The sequence below is a fragment of the Herpailurus yagouaroundi genome, unplaced genomic scaffold, assembly GCF_014898765.1.
Source record: "Herpailurus yagouaroundi ecotype Mexico unplaced genomic scaffold, PumYag 182, whole genome shotgun sequence".
Lineage (NCBI taxonomy): Eukaryota > Metazoa > Chordata > Mammalia > Carnivora > Felidae > Herpailurus > Herpailurus yagouaroundi.
The window spans coordinates 5,135,747-5,154,474 of NW_024412413.1; the positions used below are offsets into that span (position 1 = coordinate 5,135,747).

Below are 18,728 nucleotides of genomic sequence, written 5' to 3' on the forward strand. Positions count from 1 at the left end.
CCACACACCAAGGGCTCGCACGACGGAAGCGTGTGCCCTCACAACCTGGAGGGCAGACATCAAGGTGTGGGCAGAGCTGGATCCTTCTGGGCGGCCCCAGGGAGCGTCCGCGAGGCTCTCCCCAAGCTTCTGGAGGTTTGCTGGCCATCTCTGGGGTTCATTGGCTTGTGGATGCAGCACCCCAACCTCTGCCTGCGTCTTCACGTGGCCTCCCTTCTGGGCATGTCTCTGTGTCCAAATTTCCCCTTCTTAGAAGGTCACCAGTCATGCTGGATGGGGGTCCAGGGTGACCTCACCTTAGCTACGTCTGCAACAATTCTACTCTAAATCAGCGTCCATTCTGAGGGGCGGGGCTCTTAGGACTGCAGCCTAAGGATCTGGGTGGACACGGATGCCACAACGGGGTGCCACGAGGGAAGAGTGCCGTGTGCGGAACCAGAACGTGGCGCGTATTAGGTGCTCAGCAGATTGATCCCCATCCCGAGTCCCTACACCTCCCCGCAGCCACACGCGGCTTACAGCCCCCTGGGACTCAGGATCAGCCACGCCGTTGACCCAGAGTTTCTCCTTTCCCGCAGCCTCCACTCCCACGCGCCTGCAGGGAGGGGGTGATGTTGGCAAGGTTCACCTGATGTGACGTGGCCACCGAGGGCCCAGGCCCTGCCTCAGGTGGCCTCCTGCTACCCGCAACCCCCCCCCAACGGTCCCCCGTTGGCCTCCGGGCTGCTCGCACCCCAGGGCCTTTGCACTTGCTTCTCCCTAGTCTGCAGCAGACGGCCACAGCCACGCTGCTCGATCCTGCCTCCCTCGGGTCTGCCGGCCGTCGCCTCCGCCCGAGGCCCTCCCCGCCACCCTGTCTGCGCCCCCCGCGCCACTCTGCATCCCTCCTCCGACCCCTGGCTTTATTCCCCCTCGTAGCTTCGTTTCTTGCGGTAAAATACTCGTAACATAAACTTCACGTTTTAACGATTTTTAGCGCACCGTTCAGCGGTGATCGAGCCCTTTCGCGGTCACCACCCCACCCCGTCTCCAAGACCCTTGCCAGCCTCCCAGACTGAAACCCTGCCCCCACTGCACACGAACTCCCCGCCCCTGGCGCCCACCGTCCTGCTCGCTGTCTCTGAGACGAGCCCGGGGACCTCATGTGAGTGGAACCCCACGGGGTTTGTCCTCTGGTGTCAGGTTCATTTCACCCAGCGCGACGTCCCCCGGGGTTGATCCGCGCTGTGGCACCGGGTCAGCATCCCCGTCCTGTGGGAGGCCGGATCCTCTTCCGCCGCGTGAATAGGCCGCCCTCTGTTTCCCCACCTACCCACCCGCGGACACCGTCGTGCCCCGTGGCCGCCGTGAACGTGAGCGTGCCAGCGTCTGTGTGCGTCCCGGCCGCCAGCTCCTCAGGGCGCGTCCCCGGGAGCCTCGCAGCGTTTTAAATATTCATCTGCTTGTCTGCGCTCCGGGCGCGGCCAGAGTCCCCGCGGTTCCACTTGGCGTCTGTTTCCTCCACTGCTGTGCCCCCGATGCCCGCAAGGTGCCGGGCTCCGGGCCGACTGGCGGAGGGGCTGATGGGAGGCACTGCCAGCGGCCCAGCGGGGAGACCCGGGTCCCGCGGGCCCCCGGAGGTGCCCCGGCCCTTGCCGACCGCCCCCCGCCCACGCTACACGGCCATTCTCGCCCCCCTGCGCTCCGGGCTCCGGCCCACCGGCCTCGGTCCCTTCCGCACCTGAGCCATCCGTCCGCCTTGGATCAAGTCTCATTTTGCCGTGCAGAGAAGCGGAGGTGACGGTGGCCTGGGGCGGGGGGGTCATTCATTCCAGAAAGGAACTTGGATGGCATGGTCTCCATCAGCCCCGGCCCGGCCCCGGCTCCCAGCGCACACGCGTCCCCGCCCGTGCCCCCCCCGCCGGCCAGTGCCTGCACCCGCAGGCAGGGCGGCCCACACCCGGCCTCTCCCGGATCTCGTTACCCAGGCGGCTCTCGACGGACCGATGCAAGCCGAATGATGACCAGTTGTGGCCAGCAGTCCTTGAACGTGCTCGCTGTCCTCTCGTTGCTGATTTCTGCAGGTAGGACCTCCGTGGGTGGCCGGCGGGGAGGGGGGCGGGGGCGCAGGCGGTCCCTTCCTGGGGTCCGCGCTGGGCGGGGCCGGGGTCCGGGTGCTGGCAGGGAGGCGCCCCTCGGCCCCCGGCGTCCCCCCTGGTGAGGGCAGCTAAGGTTCGGTGCCCGGCAGGGGGAGCCTCCTGTGTGCTGCGCCCCAGGCGCCTGCCACGGGAGCCGGGCTGAGGGCCCTCCTGGGCGCGGTGGGGTTAACGGCGGCTGCCGGCCCGGGAGAGGGCTCCCCGCGACTTCCTACCTACCCCCCGAAAGCCAGGTCTGAAATGTCGCGGTCATCCCGTTGCACAGATGCGGAAACTGAGGCTGAGCGCCGGACTGGCTAACGGGAGGTGACGGCTAGTGCAGGGGCCGGGGTCCTGACCCGCCTCCCAGGCGCCCCCGATGGGGCAGGTGGGCTCTCGCACCCCTGTTGGCAAAGATGGGCGTAAAGCAAGCCCTCCAGCTGCCCCAAACCAGAGCTGGCCCGCTGGCGGGCTAAGCCCCGATCGGAGCAAGGCGCCAGCTCGGTCCTCCCCCTCTGTCTCCGTCCGTCCGTCTGTCTCTCTCTCTCTCTCTGTCTCCCCCACCTCTGGTTCTGTCTCCGTCTGTCTCTCTGTCTCTCTCGTTCGTCCGTTCGTCCCCAGGGGCTCCGCACGCCTGGTGCTCTGGCAGAACTGTTCACACCAGCTTCCTGCCCTTGACCCTTCATTGAGGGCCTGGTTCAGAAGGAGGCCGCGAAGGGCCCTGGGGGATGAGGGCTCCCAGGACAGCAGAGCCAAAGCCAGGCCAAGGCCCTGGGGACCAAGCTCGTGCCTGACTCCTTCTCGGTGCATTAGCTCATCGGGATCTCCCTGCCACCCGGGCAGGCGGGGGAGGCCCCCCCCCCCCATTTTACAGATGAGGAAACTGAGGCTCAAAGAAGGACAGTGAGCTGCCCGAGGCGACACAGTCACACTGCTGTTAGATGATGGCCGCGTTGGCCCAGACTGGTCCCCAAGATGGGGACGCGCTGTGGTCCTCGCTCTCTCCTTGGTGTCCCCGCCCCACCTGGGCTGGTTCTCCTGGTGCCTCAGGACCCACCGGCCTCCTAACAGAGTGTCCCTCTGTCCTCGGGCCCCAGGCACAGCCTGGGACCGCGCTGAACCCAGAAGCCGGGAGGCACAGCCCCGTGTTACCCACTCACACCTCCCTGCTCGAAGCACAGCCGATGCTCTGCTGTTTACAGAACCTTCCTCAGGGGCGCCGGGTGCCTCTGTCAGCTCAGGTCATGATCTCACGGTCTGTGAGTTCGGACCCCACTTCAGGCTCTGCCCTGACTGTGTGGAGCCTGCTTGGGATTCTCCCTCTCTCTCTCCCTCTCTGTCCCCCCCCTCCCCCCCGCCCACTCGCACTTTCTCTTTCAAAATAAAGACATAAACTTTCAAAACAAAAATGAAAAACCCTCCTCAGAGCCCCCAGCCATCCGGGACCCCGGTGGTCTCCCTCTATGTCCGGGACCCCGGTGGTCTCCCCTCTATGTCCGGGACCCCGGTGGTCTCCCCTCTATGAGGGGAAGGAGGCACGGAGAGGCCGTGATGGCGCGGGTAACCCTGTGTGCTCCAAGATTCAGACCCAGCTGTCCCTAGCCCTGGGCTCCGTCGGCTCTCTCACTCTCTCCCTTGGGGAGCAGGGGTGGCCTCCCTGTCTTTGCCAAACGGCAAAACAGGTGACTCTGACCATCTGTGGCGGCCGGTGGCCAGGGTGACCCAGGGGGATGCCCCCGCGCCCTGCCTTACTCAGCCTCCCTCCCCACCCCATCTCTGCACAGCGGGCTCCCCTGAAACCCAGCTCAAAGACACCCCCCCCCCTCCCGCCCCGCCCCGCTCCATCCCTTCCCTCCCTGAGCTTCCTCGCCTGTCTGGACGGGGACACTTCCCGCCTCTCACCCTCACATCCAGCCGTTAGGGCGTCCTTCCTCTGGGCCAGTGGGTCCCGGACCCGTGCCCATCAGCCCCCCCTGCAGGGCCTGGCCTCACCCCAGCGCTTCTCATTCAGAAGGTCCGCTGAGGGGCCTGAGGAGCTGCACTTGTGACACATCCCCAGGGGATGTAGACGCAGCAGGTCAGGGACCAACACTTGGAGATCACCGCTCTGAGCCTCAGTCTTCTACTCTGTACAATGGGAGTCCAGGAGATTAAACGAAACGGTGCCTGCCCCACCAAGGACGGGGCAGCCTTAGTGACCCCTGTCTCCCTGCAGGAGGGGCTTCCGTTTCCCAAGGTCGAGGCCGGGCTCCCCTGACTCCTGAGACGGGGGCCCACCTCCCCACCGTGGCCATGCCAGCCCCACGAAAGAGGGTGCTGTACTTCGGGCACAGGATCTCACGAGGCCACCCGAGCCGGCCCCGGCACCCCAGCTCACAGAGGCCCGTCTGCCCACTGGCCCCGCAGCCCAGCTGGGTCTCCCCTCCGGCAGCCCCGGGCGCGCCCAGGGAGCTGTGTGGGCCGCAGTCTGATTACCTCTAAGCAGACACAGAGCTTTGAAATGGCTGAGGAGCTTTTGCAAAACCAGAGGCTTTGTGGTTGGAGAAACGTCCTCAGCCAAAGAAGCCCCTTTTCAGCGATACAAATTAGATACAGCGATCCCTTTTATGAAGATACTAATTAAGCCGGAGACAGCAGGTTCCAGGTTTTTTTCCATTGTTATAGCTGCTTAGGCTTTCGGTCCTATTTATCACCGTCGCACGACTGGTAAATACCGGCCGGGGCCTGCAGCAGCCTCTGTGGCTGAATAGGGGCCCCTCTCCTTGAGCTGGGGGATGTGGGGTCCAGAAGCTGGGACGGCCCTGTGACCGTGAGAGGGGGGGCGGCCAAGCCAGGCTCTTGCGGACCTCCGGGTCTCGGGCACTCGTTCAGTAGCAACCGTGGTACAGAGGAGGCGTCGCTTCCTCCAAGAGGGCAGCCTGGTTCCTTCACCCAGGCTGCCCGCCACCCAGGCTTCCTGGGCTTATCGACAGGCCCGCCACCAGCCCACGGGGTCGGAGAGGTTCTTAAAGCCAGCGACGGGGGAGTGGAGAGGGCTGGACTTCAGACCCAGGCAGGCCTGAGCTGGATTCTCTGTACCACCCCTTACCAGCTGAGGCAGACCACTGGAGGCCGCTGAGCCTCAGTTTTTCCATCTGTAAAGCGGGAAGGCCAAGCGGGTTCAACGAGATACAGCGCGTAACGTGCAGAGCAGGTGCTCGGCGAATGTCGTGTCCTTGCCGTGTGCAGAGCCCCGGAGGCTTAAGATGTAGCCCTGCCCGCAAGGGGCCCCCAGTCTGGGGGACACAGTGTAAGCAGGGCTGACAGCAAGGGGGGGCCTGGGCCGAGACAGCAGCCCAGAGCCAGCTTCCTGGCAGAAGTGAGGCTCACACTGGACCCCAGAGCCCTTCTGGGGAGGGAAGAGGCTGGCGACCCCGCGAACCAGGCTGAGCTGGCGGGCTCCCAGGGCAGCCGGGCTCGGGGAAGCACCCCACTGAGCCGGTGACTCTGTTTTCCAGTCTTGTCCGCGCACTTCCGAGTCTGTGAGCCATACACGGACCACAAAGGCCGCTATCACTTCGGCTTCCACTGCCCCCGGCTCTCGGACAACAAAACCTTCATTCTCTGCTGTCACCATAACAACACGGTTTTCAAATACTGCTGCAACGAGACAGAGTTTCAGGCGGTGATGCAGGCGAACCTCACGGCGGGGTCCGAGGGCTACATGCACAAGTGAGTACCGCGCTGGGGCCGCGGCCCCGCTCCAACACTCGGTCCCCTGGGGCGGCTGGCAGCTCACCGGACAGGATGGGTGGGCCCGGGAGGAGTCTGGGAAAGCCTTCAGGTGACGGGTGTTCTGGCCTGACTTTAGCCTTCCCTTCTGGGAAATGGGCACATCATCCCGACGGCTACCTCCCTGCCCACCTCCCCCAGCTCCCAGGGCTGCTGCAGAAGTTAGATGATGTCAAGGATGTGGAAGGCTTTGAGGCGTGGAAGGTGCTTGGGCCTGGAATCCGCGTTCGTTCGTTCGTTCCTTCCTTATTTATTTGCACGACGAATATCGATTGACAGTTCTGACCCAGAGATCAATCCCACGCAGCCCCTTTCCTTAAGGTGATTCAAACACAAGAGACCGAGGCCCAAACGGAAGGGACCAAGAGCGTAAATAAAGAAAGAGATATTCCCGGCAGAAAGGCAGTGGGAGTGTGCTTGGTAAAGGCGTGCGGGATCGAAACAACATGCATTTCTCTTACTGCGAGCGAAAGAAGCGAAGCATCTTTCCACATGTTTGAAAGCCGTCTGTGCTTTTTTTACTGCGAGCCAGCTGTTTATGCCCTTTGCCCCGTCCCCATTGACTTTTCTGGCTGTTCTTTCTTAGTGATTTGCAGGCACTCTTTATATATGAAGGGGATGTGATGTGTTGCAAATATTTTCTCAGTGTGCCTTTGAATGTGTGATGCTTTCACCTCATGCTTAATCTTTAGCTGTTATAGAATCACATCGGATCCATTTCTTTTCTTTGGTGTCTTCTTCTGGGTGTTGTCTCAGACCGAGAAAGTCTTTCCTGATTCGGAGCTCATAAAAATCCCCTTATGTTTTCTTGTATTTTTTTTTTTTTTTATGGTTTAATTTTTTTTTTTTTTTTTTATACTTTCAAATCTTTGATCTGTTAGGAATTTATTTGGATGTAAGTTTTGAGGTAGGAATCCAACTTTTATTTTTTCTTTCCAGATAGGCAGCCAGCTGTCCCCACACCATTCACTGAATTGCCCATCTTCCCCCCACTGATGGAAACGTCAAAGTTACATACTAAAATATATAAATTTGAGTATCTAGATGGTGACACATTCTCATGGCTTTCACTGGTCTATCCATACACTAGCATCTCACTTTGTCAACCACTGTGGCTTTTGATATGTTTCAATGCCTTCTTAGACTATTCCCCCAGCTCTTTTTTTCACATGAACTTTGGACGTATCTTGTGTCGTCTGGCTCCCCGCTTCAAGAATCCAGGTAGCATTTTTTCCTGAGCTCGTGTTGAATGCATGGGTTAATCCAAAGAGAATGGACTTGCCATGACATTGAACCCAAGAACAGAGTACAGACAGTCCCTGACTTAAGCTGATTCAACTTAGGATTTTTCAGCTTCACGAGGGTGAGCAAGCTGTGTGCGTTCAGTAGGACGCGTACTTTGAATTCTGATCCCGTCCTGGGCCAGCAACATATCGTACAACCCTCGTTGGTAAGGCTGGATAGTGGCAGCCTTAACAACTTCCAGTCGGCCAGGCGACCATGGGGCTCGACCTCCAACACGCTTAACCAGCAATCTGCGCCTATGTCAATCAGCGTTCTGCTTTTTTCACTTTCGGAACAGCATTCCCTAAACTACGTGACGTGGTCCACACTTGATGATCACCCAAGGCTTTGCAGCAGATGATTGCCCAGCTGCAGGCTAACGGGAGTGTTCTGAGCCGTTTGAGGGCAGCTGGGCGAAGCTGCGGTGTGCAGTGTGTCCTTACAATATTTTCGGCTTACAGCCGGCTTCTTGGGACATAACCGCGTCATCTGTTGAGGAAGCTCTGTATTGTCTTCCCAGTTCAAATTTTCTTCCGTAGCGCTTTGGGATTATCTTCACGGATATCGTATTGCATATCTTTTGCGTTTATTCCTCCTTACTTCTTTTGATGCTGGATCTTTTCTTTCATTGCATCTTCCAACTGACTCTCGTTTCGATGACAAAACCTAATGGCTTCTATATAAGAATTGTAGGGGCGCCTGGGTGGCTCAGTCGGTTGAGCGTCCAGCTCTTGATTTTGGCTCAGGTCATGATCTCACCGTCATGAGATCGAGCCCCACGTTGAGCTCCTCCCTGGGTGTGGAGCCTGCTTCAGATTCTCTCTCTCCCTCTGCCCCTCCCCCACCCATGCTCACCCTCTCTCAAAGTAAATAAATAAAAATATACGAATTTTATGCTCGGCCACCTTACTGAAATTCTCTTTGTAACACTTTTTCAGTTGATTCTATCACATTTCCAATTATGCCGTTTGCAAACAGTGACAATTTTATCTGCTTTCCAGTTTTTGTGCCTCCATTCTTTTTCTTGTCCAATCACATTGGCTAGCACCTCTAAAACCATCTTTACAGTGATCAGGCATTCTTCTCTTGTCCCTGATATTAATTGGGATGCTTCTAATATTTTCCCAAGGAGCCTGAGGCTGGCTGTATTTTCTTCATGGTAAGGAAAAGTCCACTTGGAAGGAAGGAGGGTTTGTTGAGTGACTGTGGAACCACAGCGGAGGGGTGGGGGGGGGCGGTCTGAGCCCCAATCTCTCTGTCCAGCGCTGGGACTTGAATGCTTTGCTGCTGTGCCGTGATCACTCCGGGGAAATCTCTTCCCTTTGGTCAGGCGGGAGATGCAGACTCCTTGACTATCATCCAAATCTCCCTCCTCCCACCAAGGCCGGTTCCCCAGCCCTTCCTTCCTCAAATGCATGGGTGCTTCCCCTGAATATCTTGCCATCTGCTCAGGCCTTAGAATAATTCTGTGTGTGAAGTCGTTTAGCAAGTCCTGTCCATCACAAGGGCTGGAATCGAGCCTGGGATCTGACCCAAGTCTTTTATAAGACCCAAGACTGACTCCCCGAGGGAGGAGGGCGGTACCAGCCCTGGGGTTAGGACCCCCGAGGGCTGTCGTTGTCGGCTGAAAGCCAGACGGGAGAGAGAGGCTTGGCAAGGCGAGCAGGCTTCTCCGAGGCTCTGGCGACTGGTGTCTGGAATCCTCATTTTGAAGCCCACAGGTTTCTATAATCTGCACCCTTCCACAGGATCTCACGCAGAATACCCCATCATTTCAGCACCGCGGGGCCTGCTTGCAGTGATAAAGAGTTGGGCCCTGAAATAAAGCCGTTCCCCTGGGCAGGGCTGGAACTATTGAAGAAGCCTAGCTTAGTTCTTACCCTTTAACCCCAGAAAGCATTTACGGGGCGTGCGGCACGGGGCACGGCATGTCGCCGAAGGCACCCCACGGCCCATCCTTAGCCCACGTCGCACGCGGGGAAGGTGGGCACGGAGAGGCCGTGTAACTTGCCTGCTCCGGGCAGCCGGTCAGCGATGGAATCAAGAGCCAAGGGGAGCCGTGGGGAGAGGCGGGGGGCGGGCGCGGTGGGGCACAGGTGGAGGGTAAGGGTGGAGGGGCCGTGGGCTTTCTCCTGAGGGCCGTGAGGCGCCCTGAGGGCTTTAGCTGGGTCTGTTCTCATGGATGGTGCTTGGGACAAAGACATAGGACATCACAGAAGCCAGGATGGTGGCCTGGGCAAGACCGGGGCCCTGCTGAGGAGAGAGGCCAGCATCATCTAGAGATCATTAATCCAGGGCTCAGCTCAGAGGCCCCCAGGCAGTCGCCCAAGCTCAGGGACTGGGGCTCAGGGGGCTAGACCGGGGCCTTGCATCCAGGGGGAGCCTGCGGCAGAGAGGGGACAGCCCGGAGGGACGTGAAGGAGAGCCAGGTGGTAGCCACCTCGGGGACCGTCCTGCCCTCTGGGGCCCTGACCCCTTTGGGCAAGACGCCTGTGTTATTTTGTTAATAGTGGCTGCCTTCACAGCTACTCTGAGAGGAAGAAAGAAGGGGCTGGGCCCAGGCTGGTGAGGTCACCGGGTCCGGCCTCCGTCGAGGCCTGAGGGACGCCCGGGGCCCTTGTTAGGGTCACCGGTCCCTGGAAAGCCAGGACTTGTCTGATGCTGGGGAACGCACCAGATCTCAGCCAAGAGGCCGGGTGTGCGAACCCCCCGGGCCCGTGAGCACCCGCCGCGGCCCGTCCACGGAGGGGGACCAGGGCAGCCGTGACCCCCAGTGGGGCTTTCTGAAGATGCACGGGGTCCATTAGCAGCCACGCCTGCCTGGCACCCGCCCACCCCACCCTCCCCGCTGGTGAATCAGCGAGGAGGCAGGGCCGGTGACAGGGTAAAGGAGAGTGCTTCTGATGACTTATTTATTTGTGTTTTTCTGGAGGAGCAGAATGGTTTGTTTTGGTTCTAGCTGCCTGGCAGAAAGGCAGGCAGAGCGAGGGAAGCAGCCTCGCCGAGCCCACGGCCACGGCAAGGTGCCACTTCCTGCCACGCGGGCAGGGGCCCTTGGCGTTCCGGAGACGCGTGCCGCGTGCCTTCCCGGGGCCGGTGGCTCGGGCTCGGGGGCCCCGGACCTGCCTTGGGGGCGTCCGCCCGGGGCCCGGGGTGGGGCGGGGCGCTCAGCGTCGGCGGTCAGCTCCGTCTGGGGACAGCGGTGGCCTGGGGCGGAGTCTTGTGCAGTGAGCGGGTGTTCCTTCACCAGGCAGGTGGGCCGCGAGAGAGGGACCCTCGGGAGGCACAGGGGTCCTCTAAGGCCCCCAAGGATGGAGTGGATGAAATCTGGCTCCCCACTTGGCCGCACGTGAAACCTGTCTGCCCCAGAAACTTTCCTTTCCCCGGTGCCTGAGGACCCGGGCCCCGTCCCGCAGGCCTTGCGTCACCGTCCAGACGCTTCCAGCCACAGGACGCAGCCCCTGAGGGCTGTCAGAAGCTTCTAGATGTTCTCGTCGGCTGTTCGACCCCCTCAAGCCCTGTTCGGCATGGAGCCTGCAGAAGCACTGGCAGCCTTGTAACGACCGGAGAGGTTCTAGAATCACGACGGTCCTTCGTCAGAATACACTCTGCTGAGCCAGGGGGAGGGGAACGCTTTTGAGCACTTACTGTGACGTGAGGGGCCTCACCCTAGCTCCTCTGATCCACGTGGGGGTGTTTTCTGTGAAGAAGGCCCCACCGGCCCCCTGACGCCACGGCTGAGGCCCAGAGAGGGCGAAAACTCGCCCGGAGTCACCCACGCACCAGGGACGGAGCAGGGCTGGGGACAGGTGCGCCTGTCCTCCAGGCTCAGTTATGCTGAGGTAGCGGGCACCCCGTAAGTCCCCGCAGCTCAAGAATCAGAGGCCTATCCGGGACTCCTCTTGCCTGTCCTCGTGGGGCCAAGCCCGTTGCCAGCGGGGCAGGAGGGACAGTGAGCATTTTGATAGTAGTGGACTCAGCTTCGTTGGCCCAACAGGCTCCATGCCGCTGTGTGACCCCGGGCACGTCGCTTGGCCTCTCTGGGCCCAGGCCTATTGAGCGTTCCTGTGTGCCTTCATCATAGGAGCCAGCAGCCGCTGGGTCCTTTCCCCTCTAGGCCCCGTGTGATCGCATGAAGCCTCATAAACAACACCGCCACTCGAGCAGGGGTACCGTTGTCTCCACTGGACAGATGAGGAGAGTAAGGCTGTGGCCCGAGATCACGGAGGGAGAAACGCGCACGGCTGGGCTTTGAATCCACGCGGGCCTGACCTCTCGGGCCCAGAATGTAGGCACCGGGGTTACCAGCCCGTCACACGGACCCACAGGCCGCCTCGTGAGTGGGTTCGGGGCTCAGGTAGCTTAGGTGAGGTCGGCTGGGGGCCCTGCGGCCCGTGTACCTTTCTGACCCGCTGGCCTCGGCGGGTCCTCAGCGGGGACCGCCTCTGGGGCGCTGGCGGGAGCTGCCTTCCGGCCACAGCTGGCCTCCTGCCTACGTACCTGCTCCTGTAACCAGTAGGTCCTCAGTGAGACCCCTCCAGGCTCTTGTTTGTTGTTTGGGAAACACCAAAAGAATTGGAGGCCGTAAATATCCCCAGATACACCGAAAACCTGCTCTCTGGGGCTCCCGCTGGCTTCGCATCTTGCCCCACAAAACAGCCTCTGCTTTATATCCTGCCCTTTGCAAAGCACGTGCATACACACAACAAAGACCCCTGCATCTGGGTGGAATTAATGTCCAAATCGCTTTTTTTTTTAATGAAGTTCAACAACAACAACCCGGAATGCTTCCAGCCGGCCAACCATGAGGAAGGCAGGCAGAGAAAGGCAGGAGAGCCACCTGGGGATGCTGTCCGTGGCCTGGGCTTTCCAGCCACCCACCACATCTGGCGAGGGCTCCCTGGCAGGGAAGTCCGTGAAGGTTGCGTCTCCTGTCGGTGCGCCCGTCCTGTCCCTGAGCGGGGGGGGTGGGGGGCAGGGGGGGAATCAGGCCACCACTCCCCATCCCCCCAAATGCCGGTTGGGACAGAGCCAACACAGTGGGATGCAGGATGCTCCGGGGCGGGGGGGCAGGGTGAGCCCAGCCACTGTGGGAAATCCCCCCCTGGACATCCGGACGTGACCTTGGGGTTTTCCCAAGATTCAGCACACCCCGAGGTTAGACGGACCCGGGTCTGAATCCCGACGCAGCCCCTTCCCAGCCGGCCGGTGACTTTGCCTCTCTGGACCTCGTGTCCTCACCTGGACCTCCCAACTCACCGGATTGTTGCGGGGAGTGAGAAGCACGGGGCACCGGCGTGCTGTGATCGCCTGTATCGCTATGAGCTCTTAGTGAATGTGCAGAGAGAAGGTGAGGTCTCGTGAGGGAGCTAGTTATATATCGAGGTCTCCGTTGTCACCAGCTCACCGAAGCATTCGACGTGCGTTCGAGCTCTGAGCTCGAGGGGCCAACAATCCCACACAACAGCCAAGACGACACGGTGTGTTCTGGGAAACCCAGTGACTTTGGGAGCCCCAGGGAGGCGTTGGATCTGACCGGGGACACCCAGGAAGGCTTCCTGGAGGAGGAGGTGGCTGAGCTGAGACATGGGCGGCGCACGGGAAGTAGGGAGCGGGTTCCAGGCAGAGGAGCGGCGTAGACCAAGGCCTCGAGGCGACCTTTCTGCCCTGGGAACCTGGGGGCACCTGTCCCGGACGGTATGGCGCCACGGTTGAGAATGTGCGCTCTGGGGCCAGACTTCTGAGTTCAAATCCTGGCTCTGCACTCACTGGCCGCGAGATCTTAGATGAGTCTCTTCGCCCTTCCGAGCCTCAGTTTCCCATCTGTAACACGGGGATGGCGGCGATAGCAACGATGCTTCCTTCCGCGTTGGCTGTGAGCGCCGAACGGGCCGCCGTGCAGAAGCGCGAAGAGCGAGGTTCGCTGGTGGCCGCTTTCGTTACTGTTCTTGTTTCCCTGCCGGCTCAGGCCCAGCTGCGGTCCAGCCACCACCCCCGGGCTGGCATCCTGGTCTCCCTCCCCGCAGGGGCAGCATCTGCAAGCAGCTGGCCCTGCCTCCCGCTTCCCGCTCCCCTCCCTCAGCCCCGAGGAGGCCGCTGCCATGGGAACCACCAAGGAAAAACCTGATGTTCCGAGCAATGCGGTGGGGGCTCCGGGGAGGCTGGAGAGAGGGTGCTGGGGAAAGCAGGAGAGCCGGAGACCGCAGCCAGCCAGGCCCTCCTCCTCTGGCCACGTGGACGTCCACCCCAGGACTCCTGCTTCGGCGAGCCAGGCGGGGACCGCCAGCCTCTGTTCCCTCCCAGAAATTCCACATCCAGATGTACCCAGGCAAAGCTCGCTTCCGCCTGAAGTGCGGCAGCGTGGGGCCTGGCTGTCAGTCATTCACACCTTAGCACGAATAAGCCCCCGAGACTGCTGCAGGCCTCGTGGAGGTGGTGGCTGGAGGTGGGGCCACACCAGGGAAGGAGGGTGGCTGAGATACGGACTTGCATGCCCCCCCCCTCTCCCCCCAAGCAGATACCAAGCCCTGAGCACTTCCCGGGGCCTGCTCTGTGCTGAGTGCTTGGGCACCCAGAGACCTCCCACTTGAGGGACCTCCAAGCACCCAAGCCAAGTCTTCAGGGGGAAAGACTGGCTAAGCAAGGGGGAGGGAAGGCGTTCCGGGCAAAGAGCATGTGTGAGCAAAAGTGAACAGCCCTGGCCCGGGGCCCAGGAGTCGGAGGGCAATCGCCCCCCGTCTCGCGGCTGAGGCCACGACTGGGCGGGGTGAATTGAGATGGTCTCTGCTGGGGCCCAGGGACACACGGGGGTTCTCCCAGGCCGCACAGCAAAGCTGGGCCAGGGAGGAACCTGAAGACGGAACCAGGTGCCCTGGCTCCAGGCCGGGCAGGGTCCAGAGGGACCTGCCGTGGGGACCCAGGACACCCAGGGGCCCTGTCTGGGCCGGAGCTGGGGGAGGGGGCAGTGAGGCGGGACACTGGCTCTGCTTCTCTTCAGTGCCCCTCCTCTCTGCCACCCGCCAGCGCTCACCCACCTGAACAGATGCCCGCAGCAGGGACCAGATGGAGGCTGGTCTCTGAGTGATTAATAAATCAGTCTCTTTAAACAGCCACAGCCCCTGGCGAGCACTGTTTGGAGCACAGCAGCCCCAGCCCAGGAAACAGCCCTCCCTGGGCTCCCAGGGGACACCTGGCCTGGAGGTGGGGGTGGGGACGGATAGACCCAGGCGACTCGGTCCCGGGGGGTGGGGGCCGGGTCTGACGGGCACTCAGGACTATGGGTCAGAGGAGGGGTCTGTAGGAGGGGCAGCGTGTCTGGAAGGCTTCCTGGGGGAAGCAGTGTCCAGGAGGCCAAGGGGGAGTCGGGCAGGGTGGTGGGGAGCCAAGCTTCACAAAGGAGCTGTGAGCCCCGGCAGCCTAAAACTGGGGCTGACAGCCCTCAGTGGGGAAGTCCTGGGCGAATGAGCAAGAGAGACCTTGGCCGGGGACCCTGAGAGCCCCAGCCACGCACCCTGTGGCGGTGCTGGGGGGAGGGGGAGAGGGCCGTGGCGGCAGGGGCTGTGAGTGCTGCGTGGGGCGCAGGGAGGGAGGCTGAGCCCACGTCTGCTTTCTGGACTCCTGAGAAAGGGCAAGAGTGAGAGTCCGAAGGGGGAGGGGCTGCCCCGGGGGGAGGGGTGCCCCCACCGTATCCCCCACAGCCCATGGGGGCGACGCCGAGGGCCAGGGGTGTATGGCTCAGGAGGTTAGGACTTGCGTTTGCCCTGGGTCCAGTAAGGTAGGGAGGAGCTGCTGGGGGACAGGGAGGGAGGAGGCAGTAATCCATGCAGGAGAACATCCCGGGAGGTGGGGACAGCACACACAAAGGCCCGGGGGCGGGCAAGCAGGGGGCACCCCCAGGGGACAGCCGGCAGGCCCAAGAGCAGCACCCATGAGGGTGAAGGTCTTTCCCAACTCCCTGGGATCCCTGCCCCCCCCCCAGGGTCCTGGGGGCGATGCTCCGTGGGGGGGTGGGGAGGGACAGGGCACAGAGGAATGGATGCCAAGGATCTAGGAGGACGGGAAGTGGAGAGTGGGTGTGAGGAGGGGAGCCAGGACACCGCGCCCCCAGGGAGGGGCTTGGGACCCCGAAGGAGCCCCGCGGATGAACTGCCGATGGGGGCTGTTGCTGTCTTTGCTCTCAGTGTCTGTCTCTGTTTCCCCCCAGCAATTACACCGCCTTGCTGGGAGTGTGGATCTATGGCTTTTTCGTGTTCATGCTGCTGGTCCTGGATCTTTTGTATTACTCGGCAATGAACTACGACATTTGCAAGGTTTACCTGGCGCGGTGGGGCATCCACGGACAATGGATGAAACAGGACCCCCGGCGGTGGGGCAATCCTGCCCGGCCCCCGCGGCCAGGGCAGCCGGCCCCGCAGCCCCAGCCGCCCCCGGGGCTGCTGCCACAAGCCCCGCAGGCCGCGCCCACGCTGCAGGGAAATGCTCACCACCCACCACTGATGACCTTCCAGAGCTCGTCTGCCTGGTGAGTGGTTGCGATCAAGGCCCTGGCCGCCACGGATCACGGGCCCTTGACAAGCTCGGAAAAGAGCCGGTCCTTACTGCTTGCTGTGTTTGGCTCGCCGACCGCCTGATCGTTTGCTTGTCTTACTTGCCGAGAAGGATTCGAAGGTGCCCGTGAGAGCACGTGCCTGGGCAAGAAGGTCAAAAGCGAGAGGTGGACGCGGAGCTTGGGAGCCGAGCTCGCAAGTTGATGGCACTCAGAGCCTGGCGCGGGAGTGGTCGCCACTGAGCGTTTAATGGAGTCGTGAGTCTCCCGGCTGCCACGGCAAGAGGGGAAACTGGATGGCTTGCCGAGTTTGCGCGGTCTAGGCAAAGGAAGCCAGTGGCTTTTGGGAGGTTGGGGGATAGGCTTTTTTCCGCATGGAGTTAGAAAGTAAGCCTGTTACTGGGTTGGTTCCTTAGGTTCACGTGCACTGAGCCCCACAAGGACGGCCGAGGTTATGCAGGCAGGCTGCTCGGGGGGGTGGCCCAGGGGAAAGGAAGGGAGGCGGGGAGGGAAGCGGGATATCGGGGGCTTGGCCTAGTAGCCTGGCTGCCCCAGGAGAGCCGGGTACTCCGCCCAAGGGGTACGTTCAAACCTGACTTTCTCTACTCTCTACTGTGTGAGTCCCAGGCCAGCGGGAGGTAGGGAATGACCGACCGTCCTTGGGCAGGGCGGACTTGGAAGGAGTGAGGAGGGCTGTACGTATTTTTTTTTTAACTCTATTTATTTTGAGAGAGACGGAGACAGTGCAAGGAAGGGAGGGGAGGGGAGGGGCGGTGGGGGGGCGGAGAGAATCCCAAGCAGGCTCCACGCCACCAGCCCGGAGCCCGTCACAGGGCTTAACCCCACGAAACCGCGAGATCGTGATCCGAGCCAAAACCAAGAGTCGGACGCTTTAACCGAGGGAGCCACCCAGGTGCCCCGCGGGCTGTACATTTTGGAGCAGGAGCCCAGCGTGAGGGAGGCCCGCGGAAGAGACGAGAGCCACGCAGAGGGCAGACACCCCAGTCAGGAGGTTTGATGTGGGGATGGGCTGCAGCCATGGTCACGTGCGACGTGGGGCACATCCTCCCACTGAGCCCAGCCTACGAGGTCCCTCCCACAGTCTCTGAGCTTTGCGGGAAACCCGACCCGGCTTTGAGCCCCAGCAACGCGTTCAGGCAAGTCACCTTCCCGATCATCGTCCCAAAGCCCCCTGCCAGCTCCCTCCGAGGGTTAAATTAAATGTCTGGCACACAGTAGGTGCCCAGTTAACGACTGGTCCTTCCTTGCCGGAGATGCGACCAAGCTAGTGAATGATCGTTAAATAGCTAGCGGGTACTGACCTTTTCAATAATGAATGACTTAAATAATTCATGAAGAGGCACTTAAATCGGCTTATTGATTGAATAATTGCCCCATCTGTCGTGCAGGAGACAAAAACACGGCCCCGTGCACCTCAGCTTGGCAGGTACCGGCCGAGCCGGCCCTCTGGGCCCTTCCCCCGTGCCGGGCCGCTGGTGATATCGAGGTGATGGGTGGAGAACCCCGAGGAACGGGGCGGAAAGGCGGGGGCCCACACAAACCTACAGACCTGGCCCCGATGGTGGGGTTTTCTGAAATATGGGTCTCTGGCGGCAGCCGTACCTGGGGCGTCTGTCGAAATAAATCCCTGGGAGCCTGCTAATCGGAAAACTCTGGAGGGGGCGGGGTACCTGAGGGACCACAGTTTGGGAACCACTGGACAATGTCATTCGTATGAGCGGCCAAGTTTTCGTGAGAAAGCTCACGGGGACCGTGCATAAAGTCCAGACACGAGACTGAGCTCGCGTCCCCGAGCTGTGCTGAGTGGGAGACGTTTCACCCAGGAGCTCAGAGGCTTTTCGTGTCTGCCCCCCGCTTCCCATACTGTGGCCTCCGAGGGGCGCTCCCGTAACCGAATGCGCGTTCACGAAACAGACCATCAGAAGCCGGCGAGCGTGTGATGGGGGATGGAGGGCTCACACCGGGTGGCCTTGCGGCTCCTGTCGTGCCCCCGACACCCGGGGTGAGCTTGGGCGAGGGGCTACCTGCTCGGGCTTCCACGTCACCCACCACGGGGAGAGGGGGTGGCCTTGGCGAGACCGTCGGCTGCCGGCCTGCTGGCGGATGCCCACGGTCTGGCGTCAGCCGCGGAGCGCCCGCCGTGGCCCTGGCTCCGCGTTCGCGGTGTCCCATTCTTGCTCTGACCCCATGGGCGGAGAGGTGAAGGAGCCTCCCCAAAGCCACCGGCCGGTGACACAGCGGGGATCAGGCCGCGGTCCTCTGTGCTGGCAGAAAGGACGCGGTGGGCGAAGCCACCCTCCTTCCCACCGTTCAGCGGGGCTAACGCTTCCCCATCAGCCCCGGCCCCATCCTGGGCGGAAGACGTCAGTGACACTGGAAGATGTGACCAGCGGCGGGGCGGGGAGGGGCGCGGCCCGGGCAGGGCGTCCCGGGCAGAGAGCCCAGCCGTGAGCGTGGCCACCAGGGCGTCGTCAGGCGACACGGGGCGTGTGGCTGGGGAGGGAGTGGGGGAGGGCCGTGCTCAGTGCTTCTCCCAGAGCGAGAGCTGGAGTCTGCCGCCGCCTCCAGATTGTCACCCTGGGTTCCCCAAGCAGCCAGCTCGTCCCTGTTGGGTACAGATCCCATCGGCTGTCCCCTGCTGTCCCGGCACCGTTAGCGTGTTTGGGGCTGGAGCTGACGGTCCCGGTTCAAGACCCACCTGCATCGCTCTGTGACCTGAGCAAGGCATGGCACCGGCCCCGCCTCAGTTTCCCCCACGAACATACCGAGGGGCATGTCCGCCTTGGGAGTTAAGTGGGAGCATCCTTCGGAGGAGGGGCTTGGCCTACTGCCTGGCCCCGGGGGCTTGTGGATTCTCGGGGTCACAGGTGGGTGACTCAACGTGGTCGGGGTCGGGGTCCCGCCCTGCAGGGCGGATGGGGACGTGGAAGCCGCCAGCCACGTGCCGCTGTGTGGGGTGAGGATCGTGTGCCCCATTCTCCCGTGTGCAAACT

At 61.7% G+C, this 18,728-nt stretch overlaps 1 protein-coding gene across 5 annotated transcripts in view; it reads left to right on the top strand.

Annotated features, from left to right (window-relative positions):
- Positions 1-18,728, top strand: part of SHISAL1 (shisa like 1) — a 140,246-nt gene that overhangs the window by 82,945 nt on the left and 38,573 nt on the right. For all 5 annotated transcript variants that reach the window (XM_040490592.1, XM_040490593.1, XM_040490594.1 and 2 more), the window contains exons 2-4: positions 1,968-2,063; positions 5,612-5,825; positions 15,373-15,690. In XM_040490592.1, the coding sequence (XP_040346526.1) occupies positions 1,997-2,063; positions 5,612-5,825; positions 15,373-15,690 (599 nt within the window). In that variant the 5' untranslated portion in view covers positions 1,968-1,996. The remainder of the gene's footprint in view (positions 1-1,967; positions 2,064-5,611; positions 5,826-15,372; positions 15,691-18,728) is intronic.